Genomic DNA, 20,105 nt, shown 5'->3' on the forward strand with positions numbered 1-20,105 from the left:
CAAATGACTTACAGGATGTCATACTAACAACTGACGTACTAATCGCAATGCCCAGGCATCTTAAATCTGTGGAGAATTTAAAAGCATAAGAGGAACTAATTCTAATTTAATCAGTAATTAGTAACCATAAAAATTCACTGCAGCATATAACTTCAGGCTGACCCGATTTTAAGGGGATCTCTACTTTTCACTTGAAGAGAAAAGAACTCTACAAAACACTTCCAAGAAGCAGGCGAGACATCAACCTTGATTGAAGGAAAAAGATATTATCTTACTAGTGTCGTACAAACTTTATTCTCATGATTTTCATTATATATCTACAATGTATGTCATCAATAAGCATAATAATACCAACTACTAAACATCAACTTTTATCACAATCACATTGCTATTCTAAAAAACATGACAAATAATTATGGTTGGTATAGAAAAAAGTGTGAAAGCAGACACCATCGGGAGGTATATTGGATACGAACAAATGAGAATGAACAAATGAGAATGATGGTAATACAGGGCTTACATGGTCTTTTCTACCACCATTTGGATAATGATTTGGAGATATCCCAGGAATTAAAATGCACATTTCCATGTACAATCTCAATCTGAAACCAAAACATACAAGTAATATATTCAGAACAAATGGCAATGATCATGATCACTCAAAATTGCTATGGATATTAATACAGTCAAACATCAATGTTTTTTTTTTTTTTTTTTTTTTTCATTTTCTTGCATTTCAAAAACATCAGTAGCAATCAATGTAAAAAAATAGACAGGTTTACCTATTGTTGATCAACTAAGGAAGCACAATGATCTGAGTTTTACATTTTCCTTGTGAGGCAGGGAACACACGAACACGGGATGGGTTTTAGTTTGGGTTTTCTAGCGTCGGTGGCAAATTGATATTTGATAAATTTGTAGGGTTATTTTTGTCACAATCGATAAAAATTGGAGGTTAATTTTGTCTAAAAAAAATTATTAACCCCAGAATCAAGAAAAACCTCGCTTTCCTGAGTTTTCCACGTCATGCATGCATTATGACTTCGGAATCGTTGATTATCTAAATTAAACAAAGATTTTATTGATAACCTTAAATAGATAATCAAAATTATCGAGTATAATCCCGAACCGTCCTCAGGGTAGAAAGAGATGGAATCCAAAATAAAGTTTGCAGTGTCATTAGTGTCATTTTGACCCATAACAATCTGCTATTTTTTCTCGAATTATACGACGTGCATTTTACTCGCCTCCGACCTCGGAGAAGAAATCACGGCGCGACAATGTCGACTCGATGCAGCATCCGCGCCATTTGGATCGTCAACTCGCAGGACGCCATCGTCTTTTCCAGGTAAATCGGCGTTCCTTCCGTTTTCACCTTTTCCTCGCCACTCAATCTTAGGGTTTTCTTATTGATCTTTGTAACTTGAGTATTCCTACTTACCTCAAAATCGTCTTCCTTCTTTCTTTTTTTTTTTTTCACCATTTTGAAGGAGATTCCCGACGGTGGAGAAGAAATGGCGTTCGGCTTGTGCTAGAGAGGTTGATAGTTTGCAGAATAATGGATACAACTTTCAGCATATGCTTCCGTCAGATCTTGAATTTGCTTCCGCCTTTTCAGATAGGAAGAGGAGGTAAAATCTTTGGCGATTAACTTTTTCTTTAATTGTATACGAATACTAAAATTCGTTGATGCTCATCAAATAATTTTAATCGTCCATCTACGTGCAATTCGGGAGACATTTGGTCATTTCTATATCATTCCATTCATCATGATAATTCCAAAATTTTGTTTGCTTTCATCCTAGATTGTTCTTTTCTTTTTAGATCTGCAGTAGTTAATGATATATGCGAGTCTATAGACTATTTGAGTGGATTTTCTTGCTCAGGGAAGGTTCTGCTCAAGGTTTTGGCATCCGACTGCCACAGTCAACTCGAGGATCTGATTCTTGGGTTGATGATCCAATCACTCGTCACATAATATCACTTTCTATCACTGGAAAAGATGGCGAGACTGAGTCTTTGGTGTGGCCATTAATTCTGCATGTAAAGGGAGGGTACTATATTATCATTTTACCTCTGGTTTTGCCTCAACAACTTAAATTATATGAGAAATTGCATGGAAGAGCTGATTGTGGAAGTTCGGGATTGGAGGAGAACAACCTTTCTGCCCTTCTATTCAATCTTCCATGTATTACAGGGTAATGTAAGTTTTATGGTAAATAATAATTTCTCCTTTCCATGTTCAAAACTTCTGTCTATTGCAGTGCTTGAATTGGTGATGTTTTTTCTTTCACATGTAGTACTTCTTAATTGATGTGGTAGAATTGTGATCTTATCTTTCATACCACAGTGATGAGAGATTGTTTTTGTCATTTAATATTTAATACTATTATATTCAGAACATCTCAAACCTCAGATGAACAATCATTTGTGCCGGGGAAATTAGCTTGTGTTGATGTAAAGTTGCTCCATTGTAGGAGTGATTTTAAACAAGTTTTAGATACATAGTGTAGCAGAGAGAAGTATTGTTAAATGGCGAAATATGAATCTGCTATGAAAGATGTTCTCGAGGTAGGTAGGTGTTATTTGAACCAAATATGATTTTGTAATTTGGTAAATTGTTAAAAGGTTATCCTACATCAGAAATTAGATGGGTTAAAGATGGATCAGCTTAAAATTAATAAATTCAATTCCATGAAATTCATTTGGTAGATCCGCTTTCAGTGTTCATTCTTTTCTTCCAACATGCTTGGAAATTAGTTAAATTTCATTGGATCCCATCAATTGGCATGAATGTTTGGCATGCTCACAAATTCTTGTTTTTGCAGGGCAGTTATGGTTGCACACACTATAGGGGACATAATTACTGGCGACTTTTTAGATACTGAAGTCATTAGTTCATCTTCCTCCGTAGGAGGTTTGTTGGACTCAATTACAGGTAGTATAGGCATATCAGGGATTTCAGCTAGGGCAAAACCTATTGCAGCACCTGCTACTGCTTCAAGTACTTTAGGTGCTTCTGCTGTTAGTGTAGCAACAGATGGCTCCAGAAACACTTCCAGACCAATAGACAAAGATGCACTGTACACTTTTATCAGTAGTTCGATACCCTTTGGTTGGTACTTTTAGTTATGGTATTTCTCATCTCAAAATTTTCTGTATCATAATTCCCTAGTTTGAAAATTTGGATGGTTTTCATGACAAAAATATATGTTTTCCTGTGGTCACATCTGATATCAGGTACGCCTCTTGACCTAAACTTCTCAAATGTTTCTGCAATCAAAACCCAAGGGTTTTCTTCTTCCGAACTACCACCTATAGAACTCAAGCAACCTACCTGGAAGCCATATTTATACAAAGGAAAACAGCGAATATTGTTCACAATTCATGAGACTATAAATGCAGCAATGTATGATCGTGAAGAAATATCAGATTCTGTTTCAATTTCAGGGCAAGTAAACTGCAGAGCAGACTTAGAAGGACTGCCTGATGTCTCATTGCCTCTAAGTGGACTGAAGAATGCTAGGGTTGAAATATTATCATTTCACCATTGTGTTCAGGCATCAGGGCATGGAGATGATAAGCAATCTATAATGTTTTCTCCACCAGTTGGGAATTTTGCTTTGATGTATTATCAGGGTTTATGTGTTTCTGATCCACCAGTGAAAGGTTTCTATCAGTTATCAATGGTTTCAGAAGATGAAGGTGCATTTTTGTTCAAGTTGCGTTTGATGGAGGGCTACAGAGCTCCCTTCTCTATGGAGTTTTGTACTGTTCTCATGCCTTTTCCTCATAGGAGGGTAGCATCATTTGATGGAAACCCTTCTACTGGAACAGTTTCAATGACTGAGCATTTCATGGAATGGAAAATTGTTACAACTGGGCGTGGTATAACTGGTAGAAGCATTGAGGTGACATTTTCTGGAACGATCAAATTTCATCCAAGGACAACGCAAAGAGGCTTTTCGCTTCCTAGGTTTTCTAGGGATATAATTGAGGAAGATAGTGACATCGAGGAAGACGCCTACAACAATGCTCTAAATATGGAGGAAAATTTAATGGAAAAAATGAGTAAGGAACTTGAGTCAGTTGATCTGGAAGAACCTTTTTGTTGGGAAGCATACAATTATGCAAAAGTGAGTCTTCACTTTCCAAATGCATATGTTGATTATATTATCTTTTGTTTGTTTGGTTTTTCTTTTTATGTGATGACACTTGGACAGTTAAAATATTGCTCAATATACTTGCACTAATGTCTTATTGCATGGCATCAAAATTTATAATTGTTAAAGATATATGTATTACATGCCCTTTTGCTCTAAGAGTTTTCACCATTAAATTTTGCTATTACTTAGCTTTTGAAATGAATTTTTATGTTGGGGTTGTCCGGTGCATATCTTAATGCAAAGCAAGGTTTAAATCTTGATTAGTGTTAGAGTTTTATACTTTGATTTTCAATACCATATCAATGTTTCGATATACGATGCCGGTGAACAATTAAAAGGAGAAGGAAAGAGACGAAAAAGAACAAGAAAAGAATACATTTATATTCCTAACTCCCATATAGAATCGTACAATTTTAACCTTGTATTGCATGAACAAGCATTAGGCGAAATATACGGTGATTCTAATACGACATGGGAAGGGGAGCCTCGGTGCAACGGTAAAGTTGTTGCTGCTTTGTGACCAAAAGGTCACGGGTTCGAATCCTAGAAACAACCTCTTGCAAAAACAGGGTAAGGTTGCGTGCAATGGATCCTTCCCCGGGACCCCGTATAGCGGGAGTTTCGTGCACCGGGCTACCTTTTTTTTCCTCTAATACGACATGGGATAAGATGGTACTAAAGTTGAAAATATTAGTTAAGAGTGTACTCGGTGAGAATATGCACAAGTAAGGAATCTTGGTGGTGGAATGAGAAAGTACAAGAGATAGTGTAAGAAAAACAAATAGCTTATAAGGAATTATATATTTATAAGAACGAGGAAAACTTAAAAAAATATACAATAGCTAAAAAAGAAGCTAAGAGAGTAGTGAATGAAGCAAATAATGAACCTTCTGAATGGAGAAATAAAAGAGCGATGGAAGAGGTATTTTCATCAACTTTTTAATGAAAGTTTAGGTGAGTAACTTAACTTAAGTAATTTATGTAGGTCAAATGAGCATAGAAATTTAAATTTTTATCGTAGTATTCAAATTTCAGAAGTAGAACAAGCTTTAAATGGGAAGTAGCACAAGCTTTAAATGGGATGCACAATGGAAAAGTCGTTGGATCAAATGATATTCCGATAGAGGTATGGAAGTGCATAGGGAAACAAGGTATTGAATGACTTATAAAATTATTTAACATGATATTAAAAATGAAAAAAATGTCTGATCAATGGAGGATAAGTACTCTAGTTCCCTTATATAAGAACAAGAGAGACGTACAAAATTGTACAAACTATAGAGGTATTAAACTAATGAGTCTTACCATGAAACTTTCGAAAAAAGTAATAGAAAAAAGATCAAGGAAAGAGATCATAATGATTGAAAATCAATTTGGGTTAATACTTGGAAGGTCGACAATAGAAGCTATACATCTTAGACAATTCATTGAAAAATATTGGGAGCAAAAACAAGATTTACACGTGATATTTATTGAGTTAGAAAAAGTTATAATAGAGTTTAAGAGAAATTATATGGAGAGAATTTTAGAAAAGAGAGATGTTAGCGTAACATATATTGAACTAATTAAGGATATGTACGAGAATGTAACAACTAGAGTAAAGACTTCAAGAGGAGTAACTGAGGTATTTCTAATAAAGATAGGGTTACATCAAGAATCAGCTCTAAGTCCTTATCTTTTTACACTAATTATGGATGAACTCACACATTCAAGACACAATACTGTGGTGCATATTATTTGCAGATGATATTGTTTTGGTAGATGAAACACGTGAAGGAGCAAATGCTAAATTAGAATCTTTGCAAGAAACACTAGAAGGAAAAAGTTTTAGACTTAGTAGAATAATAACAGAATATATGGAATGTAAGTTTAGCAATGTTGGACATAATGAGATAATTTTAAGATAGGAGATGACGAGTTGTCTGGAACTGAGAGTTTTAGATATTTTTGATCATTTTTGTAAAATGATGGAGGGATTGAGAGAGATGTCTTACATAAAATATAAGAAGGATGGTTGAAATGGAGGAGAATGTCGGATGTTTTATGTGATAGTAAAGTATCTCTAAAACTTAAAGGAAAATTTTACAAAATCGCAGTTAGACCTGCTATGTTATATGGAGCTGAATGTTGGGCTATGACTCGAGCACATGAGCAAAAGATGAGAGTTGTAGAGATAAGGATGTTAAGGTGGATATGTGGACATACGAGAATGAACAGAATAAGAAATAAGAGCATTAGACAGAAAGTCGAAGTTGCATCTATTGAGGGAAAACTCCGAGAGGCACGTTTAAGATGGTACAAGACTTAGATGACTGATAAATGTTCTAGTTAGACGATGTGAAACTATGACAAATATGCATATCAAACGAGAAAGAAGAAGATATGGTTAGCAACAATAAAACACGATAAAATTTATTTAAGTATAGATGATGATATAGTAGGAGATAGAGCTCAATGGCGTAAAAGGATCCATATAGCCTATCCCATCTAGTAGGATAAGGCTTGGTTGTTGTTGTTGTATTGCATGAACAAACATTGAAAGATAATAATAAACATCACTTTAATTTAACATACTTTGTAGCATATCTAAGGATGTTGAATGTTAGAATGACAATATACTCATCAACATGATTACTACAATTACAGTGGATACGTAGTTTTGAGTTTTAGTAATTTATTAGAATGATACGTTTTAATCATGTTGCTTAGTACAGTATGAGATTTCAAATCATGATACAAAGTTCTTGCTCTTCGCTTCAACCTTCTCTTCGCCACTAAAGGGATGGAATCTGGAGTATCTTGTTTGGTCGATTATCAGAAAAATAGTTTTTTATCCTTTGAATTAGCTGCAATACCACATCCATATGGATGCAACACCAATCCTTTCATTAAACCTTACGAGTGATCATAGACATAATATTCACATTTGTCTCACTTAGATGCAGACACAACAAATCCACAGTGATGTTTTTGCTATATAGTTTTAGGGTTCTTAAAATGAAGTTTGGATTCACAACTAGCCCATGATTTCCAGACAGTCAGGGCTTATATTATGCAATTGGGTCTAGGCATTATGCCATTTACAGTAGCGAACTTGGCACTTGATCAGTTCTTTGGAAGTTGGTTATAGTTATTCCTATTTATCGATCATCTATTAATCTTTATCATTTTAATCGAAAGTCTCAAATCCTATCGCATAGTTGCTTTGTAGGAATAGTTTTTATTTCTTCATGATTTTTTGGGAATAATTATTCCAGTGTTTAGTTGCAAAATGAACATGGAATACCAATTCTCCCTCTCAATCATTCTTAGCTATTCCTTGTGTCTAAACTTAGAAATATTGCTAACAGATTATATTTGTTATTCCAACCAAAAGACTAGGTGAGCTTAAGGGCAAGTTTCTTACAGCAAAAGAGCTTCTTTAGATTCCCCATGTGCTATTTTTGTTTTTTTTTCATTGGGTGAATAGTATGATAGGAAAACTAATAATCTAAGATTTGGAACATGGAGTATAGGAACTCTCACTGGTAAATCAATGGAGGTAGTAGATATGATGATTAGGAGAAAAATTAATATTTTATGTGTACAAGAGACAAAATGGACAGGTGAGAAGACAAAGATGATAGAGAACTCGGGTTTTAAGTTATGGTACACTGGAAAGAGTAAAGCAAGAAATGGAGTGGGTATTATTGTAGATAGTTTGTTAAAGGATGAAATTGTAGTAGTTAGAAAAGGGGATAGAATTATAACCCTTAAGATAATAGTGGCGAAAGAAACTATGAACATAATTAGCGTATATGCACCACAAGTAGGATTAGATGAAGCTACCAAATTAAGGTTTTGGGAGGACTTAGATGAAATATTACAAAATATTCCACCAAATGAAAGGATTTTAATAGGAGGAGATCTAAATGGGCATGTCGGAGTGAAAAATGAGGAATATGAGAGAGTACATGAGAGTTATGGGTTTGGAACGAGGAATGAGGAAGAGAAAACTATATTAGATTTTGCGATAGCATATGACCTTATATTAGCTAATACGTTTTTTAAGAAAAGAGAAGAACACTTAGTCACATTCAAAAGTGGGAATAATAAATCGCAAATTGACTTTCTTATGATTAGGAAGAAGGATAGAAAGATTTGTAAAGATTGCAAAGTCATCCTTGGAGAAAGCTTAACTACCCAACATAGGGTAGTAGTGTTGGATATACGTCTCAAACATAGTATCAATAGAAAGAAAATATATACAATTCCTAAAATTAAGTGGTGGGAGTTAAAGGATGGGAAGCAACATATATTTAAAGAGAAGGTAGAAGTACAAGCATTAGGTGAAATATACGATGACTCTAATATAACATGGGATAAGATGGTATCAAAGTTGAAAATAGTAGCTAAGAGTGTCCTCGGTGAGTCAGGGTGCCCAAGAGTGTACTTGGTGAGTGAAAAGAGTGTGCAATGGACAACCTATAAGTTATTATCCACTTGTAAGAATGGAAAAAAAAAAACTTACAAAAATATATAGTAGCCGAGAAAGAGACCAAGAAAGCGACGAGCAAAGCTAAGAATGAAACTTTTGATATAGGTAGATTAAAAGAAGGGGAAAAAGACATCTATAAAATAGCTAAAGCAAGAAAAAAACAAGAGATCTTACCCAAATAAAATATATTAAATATGAATATAATAGGGTACTAGTGAATGATGAGAAAATAAAAGAGCAATAGAAGTGATATTTTCATCAACTTTTTAATAAAGGTTTATGCGATCAATTTAACTTAGGCAATTTAAGTAGGTTAGAGGAGTATAAAATTTATATTTTTATCGTAGAATTCAAACTTTATAAGTAAAATAAATTTTAAATGGGATGCAAAATAGAAAAGTGGTTGGACTAGATATTCTAATAGAAGAATGGCCTAGGGAAGCATGATTTGAATGACTTATAAAATTATTTAATATAATATTAAAAATAAAAAATATTGAATTAATAGAGGGTGAGCACTCTAAATCCCTTGTATAAAAATAAAATAGACGTATAAAATTGTACAAATTATAGGGGCATTAAGTTAATGAGTCATACCATGAAATTTTAGGAAAGAGTGATAGAAAAAAAATACTAAGGAAGGAGACTACGATAATCGAAAATGATTTTAGATTCATACATGAAAGGTTGACAATATAAACTATACATCTTCTTAAACAATTAATTGAAAAATATTGGGAGCAAAAACAAGATCTACATGGTATTCATTGACTTAGAAAAGGCGTATGATAGAGCCCAAGAGAAATTATATGGAGCATTTTAGAAAGAGAGGTGTTAACGTAGTATATATACTAATTAAGGATATGTATGAGGATGTAACGACGGAGTAAAGACTTCAGCAGAGTAATCAAGCATTTCCAATAAAGATAGGGTTACATCAAGGATCAGCTCTAAGTCCCTATCTTTTTACATTAATTATGGACGAACTCACTGCACACATTCAAGACACAGTACCGTGGTGCATGTTGTTTGCAGATGATATTATTTTGATAGATGAGACACGTGAAGGAGTAAATGCTAAGCTAGAATCTTGGAGGGAAACACTAGAAGGGAAAGGTTTTAAGATTAGTAGATTAAAGACGGAATATATGGAATTTAAGTTTAGCAATATTAGAAGTAATGAAACAATTGTTAAGATAGGAGATGACGAGTTGCCTGGAACCGAGAGATTTAAATATTTAGGATCATTTTTACAAAATGATGGAGGGATTGAGAGAGATGTCTTACATAGAATACAAGCAGGATGGGTGAAATGGAGGGGAGCGTTGAGTGTTTTATGTGACCGTAAAGTACCTCTTAAACTTAAAGGTAAGTTCTATAAAACCGCAGTTAGACCTGCTATGTTATATGGAGCTGAATGTTGGGCTATGACTCGAGCACATGAGCAGAAGATGAGAGTTGCAGAGATGAGGATGTTAAGGTGGATGTGTGGACATACGAGGATGGACAAAATAAGAAATGAGAGCATTAGAGAGAAAGTAGGAATTGCATCTATTGAGGAAAAACTCAGAGAGACACGTTTAAGATGGTACAGACATGTACTTAGACACCAATAAATGCTCCAGTTAGGCGATGTGAAACTATGATAAACATGAATATAAAACGAGGAAGAGGAAGACCAAAAAAGACTTGGTTAGCAACAATAAAACAAGATAAAATTTATTTAAATATAGATGATGATATAATAGGAGATAGAGCTCAATGGCGTAAAAGGATTCATACAGCCGACCCCACCTACTGGGAAAAGGCTTGGTTGTTGTTGTTGTTATTGTGGGTGAATAGTAGGACTGAAGCAACTGGGATGATATTTCCCCAGTTTCACCTCATTTTGTTTCTGCCCAAATCAGGTGGAAAGGTTAGTATGGAGGTGTTTCTGCCTATTTGAATTCCATGTTTTTTAATAAAATTAAATATTCAAACACTTCTATAATGTTCTTCATTATTCAATTTAGGTCTCCGGGGTTATGGTGTCATGGTAGGACATCCAGGTTATCATCTTGGCACCCACGATTCGATCCCCGACTATGGCATATTTGCAGGAATTTTTCCTCCAAATGGGGCGCACAACCAAAGATGCTGGGCTTCGGACTGCTCGCTGCACGCGATTCCCGATTTACCCTGGTGGTCGATGGAAAAATTTTGTGGGGCCGGGCTGGTTACCCTAGGACTAGTCAATGAAGCTAACTAGGTTTATCATTTTTTTCATTATTCAATTTAGGAAATTTAAACCTTTTCTCTTTTTCTTCCCTCCAAGGAATCACAAATTAGGAAAATGTTTCCTTTCATTTCCTCCTACCTCTTTTTCCTTAGCTCATTCCGTTTACTAGTCTTTTCCCCCATAAAATTCTAACCTACGATTTCTAAATGTGGATCAATTTTCAGTATGCCAACATCTAAAATTTTAAACTATGAAGCGGTGTTATGCAGCCATCAACCAACCATTATCTCAAAAAGCTTATCCCTCTTGACTTCTTTTTGGATCACCTACTACAATAAATGGTTGTCCATCACACAATTGCTTCAATCAACTTGATTTGGGCATGTTGGCACTCAAACAAAACTTAATCAATATTTGATTTTGACCATTTCTTAGCATGGTTACAGCTATGAATTCTCATCCATATAAACATAATTTTCAGGTATCATTTAAGATTCTCGGAGGCACACTGTCTGAAATGTCAATAGATTCAAAATCTGTAAGTGTTTTTTTAAATTAGTTCATCTAGCATTAAATCTTGAATTTCCAAGGACTTCCATGCATGTTGTTTTGTTATCGGAATTATATATTTGGAAAATGCTATATGTCTTGAATAGAATTTATGAGTAGCACCATAATAGTGGTCTCACATTTGTTTTTGTAGGGTCTTCAAAATTTTCAGGGTATATTTATTCACAAACATGCTCCTAGCATTTACAGTTAGGTCTCTTCTAACGCTCTCACAATAGTGATAATACTATGTAACCAAATTGTTTACAGATACTTGATCCTAGTACCTAAAGACTTAGTTAGCAATTTTCTAATTGATCATTATAGCTGATCAATGACATGGCAATTTCATTGGATTGCATCTCTCTGATAAAGTGACAATTAATTTTCCTGTGTTTTCTTCCTCTCATGAAACATTGGGTAAAAAGATGTGCATGCCAACTAGTACAACTTCATTGGCTTTGTAGGAGTGTATCCCAACTAAGTTATTAATTTTTTAACCTAGAGGCTCTCACATATAGGTATGCTTATCGTCATATACTCCACCTCTCTATTTGATCTGACTAAAAATCTAGTTGTTCTCGCTCTTCCTAGAATTTAATTACTCCCGTAAATGGATTTGGTAGTTCAATGCGGATCTCCTACCTTTGTGAATCTGCCTAGTCAACATTAGTGTCTTAAAATTTGAACATTAGTGTATCAATTGGTTTAGCTCAGTGTACCATTTTTCTTGTTAATATCAATTGCATGCTTTCACTGGAAGATAGAAATATCTCTCCATGAGTGGCCACTTTTGTGCCATGGAAATATCTCAGATCATCTAGACCTATGATGTCAAAGTGCTAATGAAGATAGATTTTCAGGCTTTTGAACCCTGAGAAACTTATCATCATCTATGATAATATCATCCACACAGATAATGATAAGAATGCACTTCTCAACTAGATTGGTAAAATGAAATACTCAATAGACACTTCTGATCATCTTAAAGTGTAGGAGAGCCGAATTAAATGTTTCAAACCATCGCTCTTTGGAGCTACTTTAGATTATATAAGGTCTTCAAATTACATACTAGACCACTTGGCACTAATATTTACATTTAGTTTCCTCACATGGTCAAACTTAATCATTCCCTAAATTTACTAACTTGGAAAAAATGTCTTTGCTTTAGCAGAATTAATCATTTTCTTAACCAAGTGTCTATTTTCACCTGAATGGTTTAGTTCCATGCAATCTAATTTGAAAATGAACCTCCAATTATTGTCAAGTGTATATTTTCTTTTTTCTGGATTTGATTTTAGTTGTTAAAATTTAGAACAGTTTAATGTGCAAAATTTTGCTGAAGAAATCTAAAGTTATAAGATCCAAAACTTGTGAAAATGATTTACAAAAAAATGTGACTCAACGCAAACATACAAAAAAACTTTGGTTTTTTTCTGAACCACATAGTAATTTTCCGAAATTACTAAATCGCGTAAGATAGTTTCAAAATTACTAAATTACGTACTCATTTTCCGTTTTACCCTTATCAGTCGATTGATTTTTTGGATTAGTCGAATCGATTTTGTTAAGTGCCGAAACATCAAAATTTTGAGCAAATGTTGACTGATTTTTTAAATCAACTAATTTACTTTTTTAATTTTTTTTTAATCAAAGTCCAAATTACTTTGAATTGACATAAAACTAGTTCTTATGTGTTCGACTATTTATCCTGATTATATCCATGCCTCAAATGTCAATTTGACGTTTGGTACATTAGTCAATTTTGCCCAAAACTGGTTGATGAACCAAATAACCTCGGATTAGCATGAAATTAGTTCTATGTGTTCGTATACCTCTCCTGTTTATATCCATACTCTCAAATGTCAATTTGACTTAATATATTGAATGCAATAATTTTTTGAACATGAATTTAATTTTTCAAATATATTCGTGTTCAAAAAATCATTGCTCTTAATATATTGAGTCAAATTAGGGTATGAATATAATCAGGAGAGGTAGATGAATACATAGAAACTAGTTTAATGTCAATCGAGGTCGTTTGATCCATCAGCCGATTTTATCTAAAATCGGTTGATAGATCAAATGACCTCGGATTGACATGAAACTATTTCCTATATGTTCATCTATCTCTCCTGATTATATTCATACCCTCAAATATCAATTTGACTCAATATATTGAGAGCAATGATTTTTCGAACATAAAAATATTTGAAAAATTCAATTCGTGTTCAAAAACATCCGGCTGATGGACCAAACAACTACGAATTGACATGAAACTAGAATCTGTGTTCGTCTAGTTCTCCTAATTATATCTTTATACTCAAACATCAATTTGACCTAATATATTAAAAACAATGATTTTTTGAATTCGAATTGGCTTTTTCAAACATATTCATCTTAAAAAAATCTTTGCTCTCAATATATTGAGTCAAATTAATGTTTGAGGGCATGAATATAATCAGGAGAGGTAGACGAATACATAAGAACTAGTTTCATGTCAATCCGAGGTCGTTTAATCCATTAGTCAGTTTTGCCCAAAATCGGTTGAAGGATCAAACGACCTCGGATTGACATGAAACTAGTTTCTATGTGTTCGTTTACCTCTCCTGATTATATTCATGCCAGCAAACGTCAATTTGACTCAATATATTGAGAGCAAAGATTTTTTGAACACGAATATGCTTGAAAAAAATCAATTAGTGACCAAACGATCTCGGATTGATTTAAAACTAGATCTTATATGTTCGACTAGTTCTATTATATACATGCCCTCAAACATCAATTTGACATAATATATTGAGAGCAATGATTTTTTGAATACGAATTGAATTTTTCAAACATATTCGTATTCAAAAAATTGTTGCTCTTAATATATTGAGGGCATGAATATAATCAAGAAAGGTAGACGAACACATAAAAACTAGTTTTATATCATTTTGAGGTCATTTGATCTATCAACCGATTTTAGACAAAATCGGCTGATATATCAAACGTTAAATTGACGTTTGAGGGCATGGGGAGAGATAACCGAACACATAAGAACTAGTTTCATGTCAATATGAAGTTGTTTGATTCATTAACCAATTTTATCTAGAATCGACTTTGATTAAAAAAAGAAAGCATATCTGACTGATTTAAAAAATCAGTTGAATGATTTGCTCAAAATTTCAACGTTTCGGTACAGAGCGAAATTGATTCGACTGATTCAAAAAATCAGTCGACTGATAAGGGTAGTACGTGATTTGGTAATTTTAAAACTATCCTATGCGATTTGGTAATTTCAGAAATTTACCTACGTGGTTCGATAAAAATACTTCTGTAACTCAACCATCTTGACTTGAGAAGTTTTATCCAAGACGGCTTGGCTCCACTTATATTTTGTTCACTTTCCAAATTTTATTCTTGTGTTGGATTTGTCATTTTTGTTTTATAATCTAGACTATTCAACCTGATTGAACATTAATTTGAAGTACAAAGTGTATGCCATCAAGCTACCTGACTCAATTTTGATTAAAGTTTTATAATCTTGAAAATCTTAATTTCTGCCCATCCAACTCGGGAAAACCAAAAACATATCCCCTGTATTATATTATTATATTAAAATACAAGTAATTCAAGAAAGGAACAAAGAAAAAATGGGTTCAACCATAGCCCACTCTGAAATATTACAACCTAGACAATCTTTCCCATTCTCCTTTTTTTTTGGTTTCCTTTTTTGTACACGGCCTCAAATCACTCAGGAAATGTTTGAATATGATAGCCAACACATTATTTGGTTATCTTCTAAGCATAAGGCAATGAATATTCAGTTGTAATGTTTTCATTTTTGAACACTTGCCCTTGGTAAAAGTAATTTCATGATACAAATGGGGCTGGGAAAGCAACCAATAGTAATTTAGATGCTGAATAAAGTTTGAAAAAGCTTCGTGGGAAGTAACCTGTGAAGATCTAAAGAATGCTTTCCCATACATTTTATCTGTGTACAATTCAGTAACTAAAGTGTTTGCTTTCTTCTTGAAAATCACGTCTTGGTTGTTTTTCCTTTTCTTTTCACTCATTACTTTATGTTGTTAGTTCAGTGTCTGTAATTTGATTGATTTATGGCATGCTTGGCTTGCTGCCAAGTAATGATGCATTAAAAGCAAATGAATTTTCATGCACAATTATGTTTGTTTATATATGTTAAAGGCATAGTTGATGTTTATATATGTTAAAGGCATAGTTGATGACTATGCATGCGTGTCTTTACTGCTTTAACATAATCCACTAAAATTTGCTGGATTTATGCTACTCTTGACTTATATTAATGTAAGTTCACATAAGAACAAACCAAGGAATGTTACATTATGATGTTCATAGATTGAAAATTTGTATGAGATTTTACTAGTTCAGGTGCATTAAATTGGGATGCTTGATTGTGACTTAAAAACTTCGCTAATATTTTGAAATTGGCTGAAGGAGGATCAGTAATTGCTGAATGGGTTAGAAGCCTGGAGCAGACTTGAGTTTTTTGTTACTTAAAACATTCAGCTGATGTTTTTGAAATTGGTTGGAGGATTGGTAATTGCTGAATTGATTAGAAGCCTAGAGCAAACTCTAATCCATTCTAAGTTGTATATTGATCCCCAAGCAAATAAAAGAAATGATTATTTTTTTTTTTTGTGGATTCGTCTTTATTCTATCTTGCAAAAATGTAGGGGCGTTTCAGGTGTGTTCACTTTTGTTACCTTCTCTGTTTGATTTTCATGGCACATTAGTATCACACTGCAATAGTTTTCTATTAGTTATTCTGCTCATATTCTTGTATTGAGCTGTTGATCTTTTTTAGCTTAGATAGGGATGTTAGACATCATATTTCTTTGTCTATGGAAAGAATAAGTCTGTTATTGCTGTGTGTATTTTTTCTTTATTAAATGGTTCAGGTAACTGGACGCAATGTATGATGCAACACCAACATTTAATAATCTCATAGGGTGAATAAAATTCATAAAGAGAAATACTATTATGGAAAAATCGACATTGGGGATCAAGGTCATTTTTAATGGCTCCAAAATAAAATTTTAAATAAACTAGAATTATTAAAGGGAAAAAATAATCCTATACTGAAAAAGGATTTACCTAAAAGGGATTCAAGCAAACTTGGAATAAATCTCCTATTCTTTGTACAAAATAATTACCAAATGGAAAATTATGTTAATTAACTAGTTCACCTAGACAGAAAGATCTATCAAAATATTTTTTTAGAAAGCCTAAAATTTAATTTTTAGTTTGCGTTGATGAATTTTTTTTTGTCTGCATGCAATAATTTTTCAGAAATAGTGAATGCAATGGAACTTGTGTCATTCTGTGTGGTATATTTGTGAGATCTAACAGATATATGTATGCCACCATCTGATGTGTTGGTTCATGAACATGCTAACATAATTGCAAATATGAAGTCAACGTGTGCAAAAGCTCCATTATCACTGTGGCACAAGTTTATTGATTCCTCGTATGCATGCAGGTAAGCATTTATCCAGCTGTGAAAGCGCCAATTGAGCTCTCTATGCAGGTAGCTTCTGTTGTTTTTGTCTCTGGAATTTGATTTTTTTTATTTAGTTAAATATTGAATTCTTAAACTGGAAATAGTCATCAACATTACGTGGCAATGATTCTGAAAATGATTGTGCTTCAGCTCTTTTACCATATGTATTTAGTGGGTATGTAAACTATAGCAACAACCTTATGAACATGAATTTTAATTAGATTTCAATGGTGGGATAAAATCCATCGGGCTGACCTTAAATTATTGTATTTGCCATTTCTTTGTTTGTTAATGTTGGTACTTATTTTGAGGGTATAAATGCCTCATATATGTGACCAATCTGTTTGTTCCCAACTTTCTGGGGGAAAAAAAATGTAATGTTTCCTTGTAGATTCAATAGAGTAAGAAAAAGCTTTCATAAATACACTTGACATACTTTTTATTTAGCATTTCTGTATCAATCTGTTGATGTAGTCAAACTGAAGACCTCGTTTTAGTTTTTAAGTTTACAATCTCGCGGTTAATGATTCCATTTATGCGACAGCAGCTGCCTATCCCAATTGTTTCTTAAAATTGACGAGTATATCGTTATGACAGGCTTCCTCTGGAGACTACATACTGTGGAACACTTTAGGAAGATGTCCTTCAGCTATTTCACCCAAAGTTCAATGATGCTTCCCATAAAACTCGGATGTACATGAGTCAAACCCTATAGCAGTGTGCTATGGATATCATGTGCTTAGATTTGGTGTATCAAATATTGCTTGATAGTTTCTTGCTTTGAAATACTTTTGAAGAATTTTCATCCCAAAAGCTAGCATGATCTTTCTTGAATTGAAATACTTTGAAGTGTTAGTTTTCAGCCTCAGAGCATGAAATGAAGTTGTACAATAAGTGCTTTCCCCATTATTTATGATTTAATCTCACTTGAGCCGTTTAGAATCGCAGATCAAACTAAGACCAACACAAGTACTTAAAAAACAAAGGGAAAAAGGATTAAAGAAAATATTGTGACAATTTGAACAATATAAAGTAAATGACATGGTGGATGATTGGGTCCATGGACAATGGTGTAAGAGTATCTCTATCCTATTTAAAAATTTTATCTTAAAATTTAGATAAGGTAGATAAAATTTTTTTGTATCACTATACTATTTAGTTTTTAAATTTTATATTTATGGATAATATTTTTCAAAATTTAGGAAATCAATTTCATTCCATAAACATTATAGAGGAGAGTCTCTCCCTTAAACATTATAGAGAGAGTAAAAAAATAAATAAATTGATATATGGTATAGTGAGAAGTAGAAATTTAAATTTAATAAAGTAATTTTTTATATTAAATTATACATTTTGAATAAAGAAGTGGACAGAGCCGTTTTAAGATCCCGTGAGGCCTAGGTAAAAAAAGAGTCTTTTAATATATTTTTGATTTTTTTCTCATGTCTTTTTTTATTTGAATTTGGGATTGACAATGAAAATTTTAATTTTTTTAAAGTAAGATATTAGTTTTATATAAAATTTAGTTTTCTCACTAATATTTAGATATTTTTATATCATTAATAACACTGTTAAATTATTTAATTTTTTTAAAAATATTAGTGAACGTAAATAAAACTTTATTAATTTTAAATTTGAAAAAAAAATCTATTAAGCATTTTGTTGGTCTCGGTGCGGTCGACAAGAGGGGGTGAATAGTCCACAGAAATAATATCACCCCTTTCTTGGATTTTGATTAGTAAATACAATTATTTAAATAAAAAATAAATTGAATAACTAAAATAAAGAAGAGGGGAGGAATTACTTGGTTACAACCTAAGTGGTTGTTAATTTAGGACTTTGAAAGTGCTACACTAGGAAAACTCTTTTGTTGAAGGCGAAATAACCTCTTACAGACGTTGACAGCTTAAAAAGAGAGACTAGGAAGTAATTACAAGACTTGTAGTTTAATTCCTAACTCTAGGAATCTTTTTATAACCTATGGAAAAACCTATTCATTACTTGGAGGCGCCTCCAAGAGGATAAACTTTTATCCTCAACTCAACAGTCGCTACTAACAATTATGCTTGACTAAAGGCGCCTTCGCATTGTTCATGCGAGGTGCCTCCCAAGCCATTGGAGGCGCCCTCCATGAAGCCGATGAGCCTTCCTTGCAAAGGCACGAGGATGCCTCCAAGTCTCTTGGAGGTACCTTCCATGAAGCAGATCATCCTCCGAGTTGATCTTCTTTGTGTAGGTGATGCTTCGATTAATCGGAATTGAGCTCACTGAACCCTGTTAGGTTCGTTTTGGTGCTAGGGAGGGGGGGGGGGGGGGGAATAGCTTGTCGCGCGTCTCGTTCTTGCTTCTTGGTGATGATGTGTAGCAGAATGAACAAAAAACAAACTTTCAACGCTAGCACAAGAGATTTACTTGGTATCCACCTCAAGAAGAGGTGACTAATCCAAGGACCCACACGTGACACACACTCCACTAATCAAAACACTCCTTCTCGGTCGCAGCCAAAGACGGAGAAGCCTCGTACAAACTCACACAACAATATACAACACCCACAAGAAGAAAATACAAAAGATACAAATGAAAACTCTTTTTTCTTGCTTACTTGTTGCTTGTTGTTGCCTCTTGAACCTTGGAAGTGTAACTATACTTGTTTCTAAGAGTTTTCAAGAACTAGCTGTGAAAGTGTGGAGAAGCTCGCTGAGATCGCCACTGAGATCACACTTTAGTCACTGGAGAGGAATTACCCGAAGAAGACGCTCACCAACGGCTATAACCTACGCAACGGTCGGACCCCAATTGATTGAATGACTCTCAATTTATTGGGGAGGTTTTGAATCGATCACCTAATCGATTCAGAGCACCCTCTGTGCTCTCTGGAAAACGCCTGAATTGATTGCTCGATTGATTCAGTCTCTATCGCGTGATTTCCAGCTTCCCAATCGATCGACTGATCGATTGGAGGTTTCAATCGATCAACTGATCAATTTAGAAGCTCACTGTTCGCTGAGAAATTCTCCCAATTGATTGACCAATCGATTGGGGAAGTTTTGATCGATTACCCAATCGATCAAGACAGTTTCTACACAAAATCGTGTCAACCAATCGATTAGCTGATCGATTGAACCCCCCAATCGTTTGTTCAATCAATTGGCAAGAAAAAAAAAGTGT

The 20,105-nt window shown here is 33.8% G+C and overlaps 1 protein-coding gene across 1 annotated transcript; it reads left to right on the plus strand.

Annotated features, from left to right (window-relative positions):
* Positions 1-1,186: 1,186 nt before the first annotated feature.
* On the plus strand, positions 1,187-17,799 carry LOC122051109 (AP-5 complex subunit mu-like). Its single transcript, XM_042612068.1, has 8 exons — positions 1,187-1,348; positions 1,491-1,631; positions 1,887-2,198; positions 2,829-3,115; positions 3,241-4,136; positions 11,343-11,399; positions 16,917-16,964; positions 17,535-17,799. Exons 1-8 carry the CDS (start codon positions 1,281-1,283, stop codon positions 17,607-17,609), a joined length of 1,884 nt encoding a protein of 627 aa, XP_042468002.1. The 5' UTR covers positions 1,187-1,280; the 3' UTR covers positions 17,610-17,799.
* The last annotated feature ends 2,306 nt before the right edge of the window (positions 17,800-20,105 follow it).

Source organism: Zingiber officinale, chromosome 3A, assembly GCF_018446385.1.
Source record: "Zingiber officinale cultivar Zhangliang chromosome 3A, Zo_v1.1, whole genome shotgun sequence".
Lineage (NCBI taxonomy): Eukaryota > Viridiplantae > Streptophyta > Magnoliopsida > Zingiberales > Zingiberaceae > Zingiber > Zingiber officinale.

Coding starts and splice junctions, on each gene's coding strand:
- LOC122051109 (XM_042612068.1), top strand. CDS start 1,281: ATGTCGACTCGATGCAGCATCCGCGCCATTTGGATCGTCAACTCGCAG. Junction 3,116..3,240: donor CAGTAGTTCGATACCCTTTG/GTTGGTACTTTT, acceptor ATCTGATATCAG/GTACGCCTCTTGACCTAAAC. Junction 4,137..11,342: donor AAGCATACAATTATGCAAAA/GTGAGTCTTCAC, acceptor CATAATTTTCAG/GTATCATTTAAGATTCTCGG.